Raw genomic sequence first — 17,407 nt, 5'->3', positions numbered from 1 at the left:
TTCATTGGAATTTCTGAAAATTAAAAATAAACAACATTTACTTTTATTAGTAAATCAATTTTATATGCCTTTAAGGCATAGCACAGATTAACAAGCTTTTGGAGTTATAGTGTCAATAATAGTAAAGGTTATCATGATAACGTTTTGTTGATTATTTAAAACCGGGTATAAACATTTGAACTTACCGATGTGTAATGATGAAAATATTATTATCAATATTAGATATTATCTGTCTATCTTTGACCTTTTACTAAGAAATATATATATATATAACTTTGTAATTGGATTTGCATCGGCTTGATTTATTGCCGACAACAAAATATTGGCGCGTAAGATGCTCAGGTTTATTTTAATATAGAAATAAATACAAATAATAACTAAAAAAAACTTTATTTATAAAATAAAAATATCTCAATTATACATTTTCATATAATTCAACATATAAAAATTCGTATATTCATTTTAAGGCAACGTCATGGGTTTATCATAGATTTTATTTTTAAAATAATATTATGTAAAAATGTCAAGCGTCAGCCATTAACAGCTTGAGATTTTTACAAAGAAAGCAAAGTTGTATTTTACACAGATTTGAAAAATACGATTTTGGGCAATTTTAAATCGTAATTTTCAAAATATATATGGAGCATTTACATATAATGTGCCATAGCCAAGCGGTGTCTCTTAAACAATTAAAAAAATTAACTAACTTATATTACTGAAGGCAGTTTTAATTTCCTAATCGTAAAATCGTATCTAGCCACAAAACTGCGTCGATCATATAATTTGGCATCGATTATTTAGGAATTATTGTCGTATGTGCCCTCAATCAGCTAACAAAATCTGAGTAATGTTTTTAACAAATTTTACTATTTTTAAGTAAATATAAAAGAAAATAAGCAGCTTAAAAAGGGCAACACTTATTTAAACTTGATCCAAAAACAAAAAAAAAAACAAAGGACTGTTGCGTATAACAACAATTTAGAATAATCAATTCACAGCAACACTTGAGCAAATGAAACAGAAAAACTATATTAGAATTATTTTTTTACGAATGTTCATTCGAACGAATTTTCATTAACTATTAAAATTATCTAGAAACCGATATGAGATATGATTTCTAATGAAAATAACTTCCAAGGTAATAAAAGAAAAGAAAACGAAAACTCAACGACTGTGTCCGTAAAACCACTATACTAATTCGGCAATCTATATACTTTATGAATGTAAACACGTCAAGACAAACGACAATCCAAACGGAATCTATTCAAATACACAACAAAATGAAGTTCAAATTAAAATAATTTTAGGCATCTTCAAGATGGAATTATAGAACGATTTGATTTTGTCGTTCAGACTAAAGGACTAAGGTAATAAAGAAATAGAAAAAGGCAACGTCCCGCTCACTTGGAGTGAACAAGGTTGAGGAACTCCTCACGAGTCTTAGGGTCGTCACGGAACACGCCCAACATCGTTGAGGTCACTGTCTTACTGTTTATTTTCTGGACACCACGCATCACCATGCACATGTGCCTGAAAGACAATATAACGAAATTAATTAAAGCAGTTATTGTACATGATTTTTTAATGTGTAGTTTGTTTTTCATACCTAGTGGGGCTTGATTTCAGTACGAGTGACATTTGTTAAATTATAGGGTTGATATTCGATATAACATATAACATATATAGGAATACTAAAAATAAAATAGCGACAGATAACGAAATAATAATTATTATGTTAAAATCAGTTACTTCGATAGGCTAGCATTGGTTAGCTGAACACAGCAAAATTCCATAATGTTATTGTGTTGGAAACTTCAATTGAACCACATATTTAAAAAATGTCTAAATCAAACTATAATATACGCTACGAGTTCTAGGACCCAACCTGGACCAATCCGACCAATATGAATTTATATTAGACTACTTACACTCCTTCGATGACGACTGCTACACCAGCAGGTCTCACTGCTTGAGTGACGGCCTTCGCTATCTGTTTAGTAAGACGCTCCTGTACTTGAAGCCGTCTGGAGTAGATCTCCACAATTCTGTGGATAACACGTTTTATGTGAGTGGAGTATTCAGATTTCATTTGAACATTGAGCAACTGCTGATACTGCTCACGTGGTTGTTCTAATTTTAACAGTTCACAAGAATAATATGACGTATGTCTGTATATTTGTAATTAGTATTTAAGATGTTGTTTTAACAACAACAATAAATGAGATTTGAATATTGCTTTCGCTCACAGCGAAGTCTTCTTCAAGCCCTTAATTATCGTGGTGAGCCTGCCCGATAACTTTGAGTTATACACTGTATTTGTGTTAAGGTACATCTGTTGGACTTTTAGGGTTAGGTTAGTTAGGATAGGGTTATTAGGTTTTTACATCTCACCCTCTCATGTATTTAGTTATCTAGTGCAGCTGACTAATACATATACTATACAGATACTTCTGACATTTAATACATATAAATTTAACCACAGATTTCAGTAACTCAGAAGCTGTACAGAGAGATTTCTAAAACGACGTCACTAAAAAGTGTTAAAGAAAGTATGTTTACTTTATATTCCTTATATAAAATATTCCTAATAACAAAAGTTAACAAACATTACAAAGAAATCAACACATAATTCTATTTTTTTTGTTTATTTTTACGTTTTAGATTTTTTTAGGAAAAGCTATGAAGCCTTCTAGAGTTTTTTTCTAAGAATCTTAATAACTCACCTTGCTAGCTTGCTAAGTCCAAGAATCTTGCCCTGCGGCAGGTATCCGATAGAGACTTTTCCGTAGAAGGGCACCAAATGATGTTCACACATAGAGAACATCTCAATGTCCTTTACTACAACCATCTCGTCTGTGTCTTCGTCGAAGATGGCATTGTTTAACACCTCTGAAATCGTGCAATGAATACATAGTAACTGTTTTATTTTTCTATAGAGGAAAGGTTTGTATAAAAAAAAAAAACCCGCTGGAATGTTACATTATCCGATACGTTACGATTTTCTAGGTTATGTTTTCGTTACTATGTAATATAGGTAATGACAAATCATTGAGTGGGAGCTGATTCATATTATTTTAGAGTAATAACTGTGTTATTTATATTAATAAAAACCACTTCTCTAGTTTTATGTGGTTGTTCGATCAGAGATGTGCCAATTGTTGACATACTCAAGTCGCATTTAGCACAATACGTATTGATCAAAGACCTAGAAAATTAGAAAGTCCTAATATATTAATTTACTATTTGTTTAAGAATAATCTTTTTCATCATCATTGAAAAATGCTGCTTAAAAAATCATTTTTAAACGTCACAATTCAGTATTGCTACTTTTACTTTTTTTTAATACTGAATTTTTTTTGTAAAACAAGTTACTCATACCTTCTAAACTTTGGTCGTATCCTTTAGTGAAGAATAACATGGCTTTGGCAGCTCTTTCAGGAGTCTTGAGAAGACCATCTCTTTCTGGGTCTTCTCCCAGCCCTGTAAATTATTATTATTATAATAAAGGCACTAAAATAGTTATTTTAAAGATATATATAACATAGGTATCAATACAACTTATGTAATTTTAGCGAATTTATTATACTCGTCGTTCCACATCTCGCTGCCGTAAATCACTTGTAACTTCAAGTAAATAATGTAAAAAATTGCTTTAATATCAGTAAAAGAAGATTAAGTATAATTTACCTTTCTCGTAAAATACAATATTATAATATATATATCAAATTACCCGTGAGTAAGAGCCTGTAGGAGTTAGCCATGTCGGGGAGGAGAGCCTCCCGGGTGGGCGGTCGGTGGTCCAGCTCCAAATCATGGTGAAATGTGCACTTTTCGTGACCTGGAACAATTTGACATAATTTTTAATGAACACAACACAGTCTATAAAGTGTCTCCTAATATTCTATTTCACCGATCATAAAACAAATGACAACCAACGACGATCCGTAGTTTGTTGTACACAATGCAATTATGAGACCAAACCATAGCAAATCTTATAAACCAATGACGCCTTGCAATAAGAGAATAGCATAAATAGATTATTGTGGGTTGATTTTGGCACTAAAATCTGAGCCCAAGTGTACCAGTGCTCAACTTCGCGTAAATAACTAATGGCTAATGGCAGAACTGGGCGAATATATTCGTTAAATAATATAAACGGAATACGCGTTCAAATATTCAATCACGGAGAATACTAACATTGATTACGTCTTAATGTATATTTGCTGTAAATTAATATCAGGCGAGAAAATTGTTACTGGCTTAATAAAATGTAATACATTACGAATTGGTGTTTATGCAGCAGGAAACTGAATAATGAAATGCTTATCCTTTTAATTTGTATGAAATACAAACCCACACTATCAAATATTAATTAATTTTATGAAATATATTGTCTTGAGCCTTTCAAAAACAAGGGGTGACCAATCAGTTAAGTTAGTCTAGTGGCTTCAATAAGCAATTCTCATCCCTGAGGTCATAGGTTTCAGCCCCGTGCACCAGTGAAATGAAAAAAAAAACTGACTATGCGAAAACACTCGCTATCGTATGGTGAAGGAAAAGATCGTGAGGAAACTGGCATACCATTGAGCAATAGTCGACGGCATGTGTCAGACATGTGACACAGAACGTGTCAGTCGTGCCTCTTAGAAAAAACAAATGATCACAAAACAGATACAGAAATCTGAGGCCCAGAACTGAAAGGTTGTAGCGTCATTGGCTTTTTATAATCACTGGCTTACAAAACACTTTTGAGTGATGACAGACGCAATTTACATATTAAAATAAATGAAAAAAACAAAAATCGCAAAACAATAAATAAATATAAGTTGTTGTTTAGACATATAATTCGCCTATATATAATACTACGGTTTCACCTGCCTTGCTCATGATAAACGCGTAGTACTTGAACATAATTTGTTGCAGATTTATTTGAAAACTACAACATTTACATTGATTTCAATTGTCATTCCTCAAAAGTTAAATACTTGTAATTAAAACATATTTGTGTATTAATATCCAATTGGTAATAACACATACTCAAATTTAAATAATAAAATTTTTGGCAACAAATGACAAAAAATATTTTTCTAATTCATACTACGAGTAGTAGTTTCCGAGACTATCCTGTTCATCGAAATATACAAATTTCAACTGTATAAAATTAGCTTTATATTGTTAATAAATTCAACGTGTAATACGGCGTAAAAAATTTAAAGATGACTGTAGCATATACAAAATGTTTATTGAACCACACTTGAGTAATTTCCACCGATACATAACAATTGTCTTTGAATGAAGTAATAAAAATAAATTACTCGTAGAATATACACGTACACACTTTTAATGATACACTCTTTACATATCTAAGACCGTGTACTAAATCAACTAAGAGTAAAATGTAGTCTAGATTTTTCTTCTTTATGCTGACAACATGATCGTAGCGAACCACGGTCCAAGAAAATTAACCTAATATCTGTATATAGTATATATAATTTAATTTTTTTAACTCAACATATTATTGTAATGTATTTTTTCTTATCGTAATAAATATAAATCTTGATATCATATTTCAGAAATACTTATTTACTTATCAGAGTTATAAGTAAAATACTCTTAGTTATATATTGAGAAGCGATAAGTAGCTTGCACCCTTTTATAATTCTGCAAGGAAAACATAAATCTTTTATCTTTTGCTTATAATTACAAATTAAAATTATAAAAACTTTCACGTCAATGATAGAGGTTATCATTCCTTCGGTATTTTTGGAAGACTTCAAGATTAGATCAACTTCAACACTGTACGTATCCGCCTAAGTTAAAGAACATATGACCAAAAACATTTTTCAACAATGCATTAAACTAGTGTTAAAATAAAATGTAGTTAAATATATAATAAGAATAAGCAGAATAACGAACCAGGTGTAGTCGATGTTCGTGGCGTCGCCGGTGTTCCAGGAACCTCCAAATTTTCTTCAGGATCATTTAAATGAAAATTTTTAAGTGCCTCCGGTACCTTCTTGTATTTACTAACAAATGATCCCTTACAAACATCACCGTTTTCTTTATCCTCGGTTTTTATTGTTCGCGAACTAATTCTTCGAATTAGAGACGATGGTGGTACGTCGTTGGTGTCTTTTCCGTTAACGGTCGTCATTTTAGTACATACAAAGTCTACAATGTGAACAATATGTTAATTTATTTTTCGAGTATGTTATATACGTGTGGATTGCGCCGCGTTTCTTTTGAAGTGATTATGTCCATTGGCCTATCCACTAAGGTTATCTTGGGACATGTTTCGCCAATATGTTGATAGCCTTAAATTTGCTTCCGAGTTTCAATTACTATGTTATTTATTGTATAGATAAAGTGTTAATGGAACCGAAAATCGGACATAAATCAATTATAAGCATCTGACATTTCTCTAAATTTCATCAATTGACAGACCATTTCTAATTGCAACTGTGTTGTAATGTTTTTAAAATCACTTCCCTTGCATGTTTATTTTCTATAGATTTGAATGCTTTTAGAATAAATTTATTTCAAATCAAATATTACACAGATATTTATTGTTTGAGACTCTTGATCTTTTTATTCGCATTTATAATAATAAAGAATGTTAAAAGTATTAAATTAAATCGCGATAATTGTTGTAAACTGTAGAAATTTTATGTAAATGTTACTTAAACAATTAATTAGCCGATATAATTATGGAATCATACACATGTCAGTGAGGGGTCCAGTCTTTGTACCCTTATCTATTATATATTGACATAATAGGTCGATCGATTCCGCACTTATGTTATTGCGTTTTACTCGAGAAAGGATTATACAGAATGTAAGAAATTTATAAATTATAGTTGATAGGTCGATAAAGACAACGGAGGTATCGACACGAATCTTATACTTCTTTTATCAACCGGCAACAATTCAAATTCTTTGTAATAATGAACTCCAAAAAGTAAACGGGGATCAAAGTTGGTTCGGAAACAGTGTCCACAAATATGTATTGTATCACTTTTCACAACATTATTGTTCTTTATAAATATGCAAGTATTTAAATTAATTATAATAAGAAGCTGATGGATTTTTAATTGCATAATTTATGCAAATCTTTGTTCTAATTGTAGTTTTACATTAAACAAAAAGTCCGATGATCATAATTTTATGTTATCGAAAATAACTGAATTAATTACCGATTTGTTACAAAACCGGTTCCCGGACGAGAGGAAATATTTAATTCAATGTAAACACATTTTACAAACGTCGATTAAAACGGTTTAAGTTATTATATAAAGGGATATAAATTCGATACATTAGTAAATAAATGTTAATTGCCAGTTGTTGAAGCTTTTTAAGTTTAATTATTTACTGACCAATTATTTAAGAATTCTAATGGTTTGAGGGTTAATGATGGTTAATAAAAGCTACATAGAAAAAATACATTATTAATACAAATTTTTAGTGTGTTTAATATTATTAAAATAATGTAATTATTTATTTATTCGATTTTGTATCCGGACAGTCGATTAAGGACAAATATTTTTACATTTTCATATTGTATTAGTAATTTATATACCAACGACGCAAGTATAAACTAGTATATTAAGTATCAAGAGAGGAATGTTAAGCGTGAAGTTTTTGACCTCAAGGGTATCTGGGTCAAGTTAACTTAGGTATTAAAACTAAAACATATTGACAATGTAATACAAAGTCAATGTAGTATTGAAATTGAAAGATTGTGAGTTGACTGGAACAGGGAATTACAGTGTTACGAAATAATGGTGATATATACTATACAGACACGTAATTTGCATATGGCATTATGGCTAAGTGGAATTAAGATAATTTAAAAATTTAATGGTATAATAATACATGTAAAAATATTCGATTATTCAAATTTTGGTGTCGTATCTGTTATCTTTATTAAGCGTTTACATTTGTGACGATAATGTTTATGGTATTATTCGAGATTACCATGTCATAAAATTAAAAAAAAATGGAGATTTTAAACAAATGATCATATTCAATATTTGAATCGGTGGTATTCGCGGCAAAACAAAAATTGGCAAATGCTAAAAACGTTACAATTTATTGGTAACCAGTAGGTAAAAAGCTTGATATGAATAGGTAACACTCAGTAAGCATGACTGTAACAGGCAATAAGATGGGTAGCAAAAAATACATGTTGAAATGATAACCTACTCCTACGATTTTTTGAAGTCGGTTATAACCTCGATGCGAAATAATGTTTAGATTCTGGAACTTCACTGAGTTTTACTTGACTGAGTCAAATCTTTTACGTCAAGAAAAGCGGATTTGGCATTTAACTCTAATAATAATTGTAATACGAATAAAATAGGGCTAAATACTGTGCTATTTTCAAAAGACTCAGAGGTTTAAGAAAACCACCTAAACAACATTTGTGAGTTACAACTTGTGTGATTGAGTAAAGGTATTATTTACAAAAGCATTGATCGTATTACAGGCAAATTGTGAAAATTCGTGAAAAGTATCAACGTTATCCCTGTACGCAATCGTTTACGTTAGTTCGAAAGCCGCGCACCGCCTTTATCGTTTTACTATCTATTTATTTATTATGATGAAAATGCACACTGCACTAATATTATTTGTTAACCGTTTGCTATATGTCATCAGGATTCTTTTAGTTTTTTGTTAGTAGTGTTCAAACGTCCAAACTTTATAATAATCTTAAATTATACAATTAATTATATATAATAACATAATCGTAATTGCGTAGTTAGTAACAATATTATTTTCAACTCTTTAGTCTTTAATTATTATGCAGGCTTGCTTAATTTTTACGTGGGATGTATATATTGCTCGTATATACATAATATTTAGTTTGTCATGGAAATTAAATATAATTTTGTAATGAGAAATAAAGTTCTTTAAACATAATTTTTAAACAAAATCCCCCTCAATTCCAACGCTTTGTAGCCATTGATTTATTATATATTTATGTATGCCTGTTTAATAATCTATGATGTATAATGAACTTGCAAATCATACTAGAACTCAACAAAATCACAAGGTGGTGTTATAAAAACGAGGTTAAGAAATATTGCAAGTACATAACAATTAATTCAAGAACTTTACAAGAGTCCTAGTCAGCGAAGTGTTGAACATTATGAAATATGAAAGGCTTTAAATAAATATTATTATTATGCACGTCAACCAATAAAAATATTATTATAAATTATAATATATACTACCTGTACAGGAATGCTTCTACATACTAAAAGCTACAATAAAATACTTTCCAGGAACTTTCTGTCGAACTCACATTCGGGATCTCTAGAGAAATATACCCAACGTTTAAGTAGATGGCTGGTTATTTTTTATCCCTTTCTAAATTAGAAAGAGTACTGCATTTATTCCACTTAAACTCGACTCGACATTCAGAATTTTAAATCATAGATTTGTATTCAGAAATCGTTTAAAACTTCTCAGCTAAAATCACTTTCGATTTCTTTTTATTCTGATTATTACTTGTTGATGTTTCTATTGAGTAACTATAGCTAGTTATTTTGTTTATGAATAAGGATAAAAGAGATGATGACCTTGATGACCTTTCGAAACACATTTGGATACCAGAAAAGAATGATCGGTTGTTGACCTTACATCGTGATGTTTAAAATACAAAACATTTGAAATAAAAATCGAAAACTAATGAAAAGTAGATTTATATGTATAACTTCAACTGAAATTTTTTTATTTGGTTACGTTTATTTGTAAATTCTTGATACTAAGAAAAAAACTTAAGGATCAGACCATTATTATCAACTTTAATTTAAGTGAATTCAATTCAATTGAAAGATATTGTTATTTATTGAATAAGTATTTACATTTAAACGTTAAAACTAGGTACGAAACATAATGTAACCAAACAATAATATTGTTATTTATTAACAATATTTTTCTGTAATACGTAATATGCATAATATGCCAACATTTATTTGCAAATATATGATGTACTAAAGGAAATAAACTAAATTATAGGAAAAACGTTAATAGCTTGTTGCTAATTGAACAGAAACCTGTTGTTCTCACGCACATTGAAGGATCCTATATACTAGTTACGCGTTCATCATAACATAAATTGTCAAAAGTGATATATAATGAATTCAAATAAATATACCGGGATCTGTAATATTCGTATTCCGGGATTGTAGCCATTGATTTTTTTAAAGATATATCTGTCGAGGGCGTGAGTGTAAATCATTTTTTTACTAACGGTTTTTACTTTATATGAGCACATTTGCTAACAATGTTCGTAATCGAATATTGTTAAGGAACCAGCATGTCTTTGAACCAAATGATCACAGAAGTAGATGAAATCCGATCCTAGTCAAATAGTGTAGGTTACTAAGAACTTTACAAATCGAACAAAACATTAAATACTCTATATCCTAAGTAGTTGCAGTGTTTTTAAGTACATAACTGTTTTAATTCATAAAATGTCCTTGTTTAAAAGTGAATGTTTTGTCCTTAGTAACTTTAACTTTGAAACCAAAATGGCCGCAAACACGAACTATTTAAATGGCATTCCTATTAAAAACTCAGATTTATGTACATAGTACGTTTTTATGTAATACAACGCAACGTATGGAATAAACCTTTTCAAAAATGTATGGAAAGTCTTAATATCTTTTTATTGTCTTAGATATTTTGATTACTTCGCAATAATTGTCCGAGTGTACAATTGTTGGTGTTGGTTGGTGGGATCCAGTCCCAAACCACATACCTCATAGTCCCAACCCACCTCAATTAAGAATAGTCAAACGTTGTTAATTGGGTCAATCAAAAAGTCTTGACTCTCAATTCTACCCAAGTCATACCGGTATCCTTCATATTATACCTACATTATGTATGGGACCGGGTTGATTGGTACAGGGTCAACGGTGGCGAAAAGAACGCTTTAGTGACGATGGAAAACGTTAAAAAACGCTGACAATATCGGCTTAAAAGTTGCGATCTTATTCCCGGTCTCCCCTACGAATAAGTGTTTATTATGAATAGAAAAAGTATATAGCCTGTTAGAATATAGGCTTAGAGCCGGGAATTCTCGATTGAAAATTAAGTTAAAATCCTGATATCGTCAAAAATATTCAAAATACAAAACTACAAAACAAATTATGATATAGAAAATTGTATAGAACTTCTATATACAAACTAATTTCTATCTCAAATATATAAGATGTTATAAATAAAATTCTTAATTAAACATCAAATAGAACCTTGATTTAAAGCTTGATCCTGTCAAAATTTATAGTCAAAATTTGTTATAACGACGTCGAAGGGACTACTCATATTTGGTCGTAAAAACCGATAGTCGTAACAGCCGATGTCTTACCTACATATGACTTAAGTACCTAATATATAGAATTCAGCCAGGACCTTTGATTTTAGTCAATATAACCGGTATGTTGTTCTAAACGATGTCGTCGTAAACGATTTTGACTGTACGCTGCACTGTGACAAGACTGAAGTTAAACTAATTCGCTAGGTGAGTATATCATGATTACATTTTTCTCTGTATATAATGCATTAAAATTGATTTGTTTTTCCAATAAATAATCTTGGAGCTAAGATAAGCCTCTGCTCCTTTACGGATTTACTAAATGATTTTGATAAAATTAAGCTTTTAAAAAGCATTTGAATGCAAAAATTGGATTGGCTATCCACAATGTTATAATGTGACGCAATGCCCTGTTTAGTTATAAGCCTATAAATAATTATTGTTCCATAATATAATAAAATATATAATCAATAATATAAGACTATGATGTGTTAATTGATGTACGATAACTTATTTCATAACAATACGTAATAACAAAGGCGGAAGCAAAATTGATCAATCAATTTATGACACGAAATTATTAAAACGAAAGCTTTTTTCGTTTAAATTATATTTAATTTGAAGAGGAAGTAACTAAACTGTCAAAATCCATAAAAAATTATAAAAATGTAATGCGTCTGGTATTGCGTGGAAGGAATAAAATGTAGGCTTTTAGTTGCTTAGTTAAAACGAATTTTAAATAAAAATAGGTGTTTTGATACAGACGTTCAGTTAAAAAATAATTTTAATTGTGTTTAATTTATGGAATGTTTAAGAAGTTTTGTATTTTCATAAAGTTTTGACGTTAACTCACGCTGTGGCACAAGTCACTGACACATAAGAAATTGGCGCGCAATCCACACAGATTATATAAACTACTTACGAGCTACGAGCCGTTATAAAAATGAATTAAATAAAAAGTTGCGTTTGGAAACGCGTGTTCGCGTTCCTTGCTTATGGCTGACTGTGGATAAAGTTGGGCACAGATCATTTTTGTAGTTTGTACGACTGCGCCAAATGCCTGGGAAATCGATATCGTGACGTAGGTGACCTGTTGAGTTTCGCGCGTTTTTTTAGATATATTTTCTTCATTTGACCTCTATACTACTAAAGTTACTTGGAAGTAACTAATCAACTAGGTTTTTTTTATAAACGTTCCTGGTATATAATTAATATTTTGATTTTCCTTCAAGACTTTGTTGAATGCGAACGATAATTTACTCAATAATCCTGCTTATTTAAAACAATAAGTATTTTCCTCGATCCTAATGTATTCTGTGATAAAATTATCACTCTCTCTTACTTTCTCTCACTAGAGAATATGTCTATGAGCGCGTTAGTCCAATTTCTAAGCTTTACTATTTTGAATACAAATGAAAATACGAACTCAAAAGTATTATTTAAAAAAATACTTATCAAAATGTTTTAATATTACATTATATAATTCTCATGAAGTAAAGTTTTTGTGTTAATTAATTATTTGTTTGACGTAACAAAATGAGAACTGTTTGCGCGGGATTTACCTCTACCAAGTGCGAAATGCGTGAATCATGTTTGTAAATTCCGTTTAGAAAATTATTCGTAAATATACAAGTGCTAATAAATCGTTAAAAATATAATCTCGGAAATAGTGTTTACGACAAATATATCTATCAACGGCATTATTCATTTTAACTAAATCATTAATAATGTTACGTTATGTTGTTATGTTTTACATAAAGATTTTGATATATTTAAATAGATTCCATTCACTGGTTACATAAATTTTAACAGGAAAAGCTTCGAGACTAATATTTTTTTAACATAATTTTATATCTTATTATTTTTTTTCTAATTTACCAAATTTTAAATTATTCAGGTAACCTGTATAAATTGCAATCTTGGGTGTAACATTGATGGGACTTTTAACTAAAAAAGTTAAGAAAAAAGCTTTTATCAGTATTTATTTCTGGGTGTGTACGATTAGAGACTAAATGAACGCAAAACGATATATTGTTAATTTAATTTCCACACCAACATCCATTGGACCTTAAAACCTCTATTTTACGTTATATTATTTTTTAATCACTATTTAAAACAGATCTCTTTTTTTAAAGTTCATTTTAATTTAAGTCGGAGTATTGTAATAAACAACAGATATTGCGTGTAATTAACAAATAGGTAACCGGTGTAACCTAAACACTTAACCTGTGTGTTTTTACTTAATTGTTTTGTGTTAACGTATAATCGCAAAAAAACAATGCAAAAAATTTATCGCTACATATTTTCAAAGCACGGTCTATTAAACAGCGCAGTGTTTTGTTTATTGTTTCTTAATGAAAGTAATTATATAATATTGCTGAATTGTTAATTATAATATTACCGGAATTAAAAATGTGTAGTTATTTAAACCAATTACTTCAATAAAATTAGTATTTCGAGGTCTTGCGTTAGTATCGTTGTATCAATTTTAACTCTTATAAATCCATATTTAACTGTTATTATTTTTTAATGGTTACACAGGACCTTCGTTTTAATTAAGTTTGGACATTAAACCTTGACCAAGAAATTGAGTAATATGGTGTTTATAAATCCCCGTCTTCACTTAAGTCGCACTGCACCGCACATATGTTGCTGGGGAATACCTGGGATAATTCTGAGGTAAGCCCAGACGCATACCAGTTTCGTATATTTAGATTAAATACATAGCTAATGAACAGTTGAATAAACTTTGGTTAAAACAAAAACCAATCGTAACGCTTTTATAACTTAAAATATAATTTAAAAACATAGTTGTGATAGTCATATGTTTCATGGAAACTAAGTAATGTGGGATACAATGAGTAAAGTATTAATAATATAATTAATAAACTAACATTAAGTTTATTGTTATTTTTTGACGGATAACTACACTATTGGTAGAAAAAAAGAAAAAGAAAACGTAAAGAAAACGAAATAAGATATACGTCTTTAATGCAGGAGAGTGCTTTTTGCTTTGCTTTTTAAGATCTCTGTAAAAACCCCAAAATATTTACTTATATGTATTACGACCTACAATCTGTGTTGTTATTATTCAATAAATTTTCCTCTTACTCCGATATTATTTATTATGTAATCGAACTTAGGATCTCTGATTGTCGACATTTTCGTAGTAATCAATATATTTTTTTTATCATAAACACATACTCGGTAAATTAAAAAATCATCTGTTTCATTACGAAGTACTAGTAAGATTTAATGTTGGGTAAAAGTGCTCTGAATTTAATCCTAAGATGCGTATTAAATTACATCTCAAGTTCCCTTTTAACTCCTACGAAGCCTTAAGCTTTTAACCACTTGAGTACGAATGAGTCACACAAAAACTAACACGATTCGTATTCCTTTTGTATCCTAGGAAAGAAGATTATATGTTATATATTATTCCTATTTATTACCAGATACTGTCAAGAATCCAAAGAATTAGTCTCTATGTATTTACAGTAATATCTGTCTTTAAATTTAGATCTTAAATAGTACACAACAGAGTACTTTATCAAAAAATATAGCTGTAGAATATGTATTATAAACAAATCTTTTACAAAAGGAAAGTAGGTCATAAAATAAACTCTTTTGGCTTTTCCCACTCTGCACTGACACCACAGATCGGGTCGTAGGAATATAAAAATAATGTCTACACTGAATCTTCCCATTATAAGTTCAATGATATTAAGAGATTCAATGTTCTTTATTTAAAATTAGCAAGCCAATAAAATTTTTATAACCACAATTCTTATGAAACACAGCACTATTTACCGACGCAGGGTTTCGCACGCATGACCTCAGTGTTAAAACTGATTTTGTCCTTATACTATAATTAGGCATTTGATGATAGCCAACCAGACCGTGTACACATCTAAGCGACCAAGAAGTTGCAAATCATTGTCTATTGTTTAATTTCTATAGCCTATTAATAGAGTCCCGGCTAATTACACCAAGAGAAGGTCGTTCTTAAATAAGCCAAATATTTATAAAATCTAATTGTAATGCTACATTATCTTTATATGAGCAATACTATCGAATTTGAAAAACTATAGAATTTGAATTTCAATTTTTTTTAGGTTACACTCTGCATTTCATTTTTTAATCACCCTAAACGAAGGAACGACTTTCTAAAGCAAGGCTATCTTGCCTTCGTTACTTCAAAAGTGATTTCAATTGAGTCAATATTAAGTTAGAAACTTAGTATTGTCCATAAAATCTATTATCAATTTCTGCTACTCAATTGTAACTGAAACTTCAAAGTTCACTGAAGACAGTTGACAAGGAGTCAAAAATGATTTAAATCAGTACAAAAGTGCGAGTTTCAATACAGTTATGATTTTAATGGCACTTTCGTAAATAAAACCATAATTATAATAATGTATTGGTAATATTACTTGCAAATTACGTGTCATGTGCCGGATATAAGTCATTTACATGTATAAATTCTTTAACGAGGTCCTATCTAATGAGTTACACTTTGATAAATGACATTGCGCAAAGAACAATTCCGGTTTAAGAAAATTATTAGATTACAGTAATGTCTATGTATAAAATAATCGAAGACGAAATGTGTTTTTTAAGAACTGATGGATATGATGGAAATCGTAAGAGGTTTTTTTTTACATCCGACACACGCTTATATATGGCCCTACAACGTTGTAGAACTTGGCCTCAGATCTTCTCCTTGATCATTTCTAAAAGTCAACTTTTGGGTCTAAGGCATGTCCGATTTCCTCTCGATGTTTATCTTCACCGAGTGAGTGTAACATACGCACATAGACAGAAAGTCCATTCATGCACAGCCGGGGTTCGTGTCACCCCAGTGATGACAGTCACACATTAAAACCACTAGGCCAAAGTGGTCCCGACAAACGCATAGCAAAAAGTGAAATTGCGTAAAACCACGCCAGTCATGCTATAACAAACGTATTAGATTCTGCTTAGTAATATAATATTTTGGGTCAAACTAGCCTGCGAAATCGGATAAATTTCTTTCCACAAAATGCTATACAAATCATTCTGAATCAACTGCATCTGGATTTTTTTATCTATAGATAGATTTCCAAAATTATTTTTAGCTGATTTCACAAAAAGAAATTTACCAGTTTACCAGTTGATATTCGTATTTGAGTAAATTAATAAATGTAGGCTTTGAAGCATGTTTCCTAAATGTGTATGTAAGTTTGATCACAAATATCTCGGTAACTAAAAGTCATATCAGCATTATCACTTGATTTAAATGAACTTATGAACAGTCGAAATTTCATCAACCTTGGTTCGTACGCATTTCTGAAGGGAATTATATTCGTAAATTGATTGAAGTTATGTATTATTATAACGTGTTTTCTTTTAATGAGTAAAAGCTATGCTAAGCTATTAACCAAACTCAAAATTATATTGTTGATTTTTTCAGTTTATAGATATTTGAAGTTAGGTATTTTTTTTAATTATTTCAACTAAATGTTAACTCATTCACGAGGTATAGAAATACGTGCGTTACTAGTGTTGAATGAATACCATAAAAATATTGCAAAGAAAGTCTTGTTAAACCGATAGAAAATCAAGTTGTTCATTTACCCTTCTTTGTACTTTAAACAGATCCCAAAATCGTATATTCAATCGATCCACATACATCCAAGCTTGCAGCCGTTCAGGCCTCAATGGTAAAAACTCACCACGGTCCAGAGCCTTGTTTAGAGTCAGATCGAATATAGAAGTAATATATTACTTAGCCCTTATCGGATGTGACGAAACCTCATTCTAGTAAGTCTTGTAGTGAAAATGTTTGATTCCTATCAGTAAATGTCTAAATAAGTTACTTAAGTCAAAAAATATATAACGAATTTGGAACCTATGTTGTTTTTTTTTTTAAATTGACTTGTGGTGCGGGACCTTATCTTTTCTATATTCATAGGCGGGTGGGAGCCCGTCGTCTCGCCTACGCTCTTATTTCAGTTAGTGACGCATTTCACTATTTTAAAGCAGAAACCTTCCAGTGGCGTTCAAGTAGTTGGTTAAAATAGTAAGTGAAACATACACGCGAGTAGT

At 30.3% G+C, this 17,407-nt stretch overlaps 1 protein-coding gene across 3 annotated transcripts in view; it reads right to left on the bottom strand.

Annotated features, from left to right (window-relative positions):
• Positions 1-436: 436 nt before the first annotated feature.
• LOC123720044 (GTP cyclohydrolase 1) overlaps positions 437-17,407 on the bottom strand; it is a 19,054-nt gene continuing 2,083 nt past the window's right edge. The window contains exons 1-7 of one of the 3 annotated variants that reach the window (XM_045676483.1): positions 12,243-12,320; positions 5,917-6,171; positions 3,731-3,838; positions 3,379-3,480; positions 2,724-2,889; positions 1,929-2,045; positions 437-1,530 (exon numbers count right to left, since the gene is read on the bottom strand). In XM_045676483.1, coding sequence (XP_045532439.1) covers positions 1,401-1,530; positions 1,929-2,045; positions 2,724-2,889; positions 3,379-3,480; positions 3,731-3,838; positions 5,917-6,154 — 861 coding nt within the window. In that variant the 5' untranslated portion in view covers positions 6,155-6,171; positions 12,243-12,320 and the 3' untranslated portion in view covers positions 437-1,400. Of the gene's footprint in view, positions 1,531-1,928; positions 2,046-2,723; positions 2,890-3,378; positions 3,481-3,730; positions 3,839-5,916; positions 6,259-12,242; positions 12,321-17,407 lie in introns of those variants that run through there. The other 2 variants (XM_045676482.1, XM_045676484.1) reach the window with 2 other exon arrangements.

Source organism: Pieris brassicae, chromosome 2 (assembly GCF_905147105.1).
Source record: "Pieris brassicae chromosome 2, ilPieBrab1.1, whole genome shotgun sequence".
In the NCBI taxonomy this organism is placed as follows: Eukaryota; Metazoa; Arthropoda; class Insecta; order Lepidoptera; family Pieridae; genus Pieris; species Pieris brassicae.
This window is presented reverse-complemented; position numbering and strand designations above follow the sequence as displayed.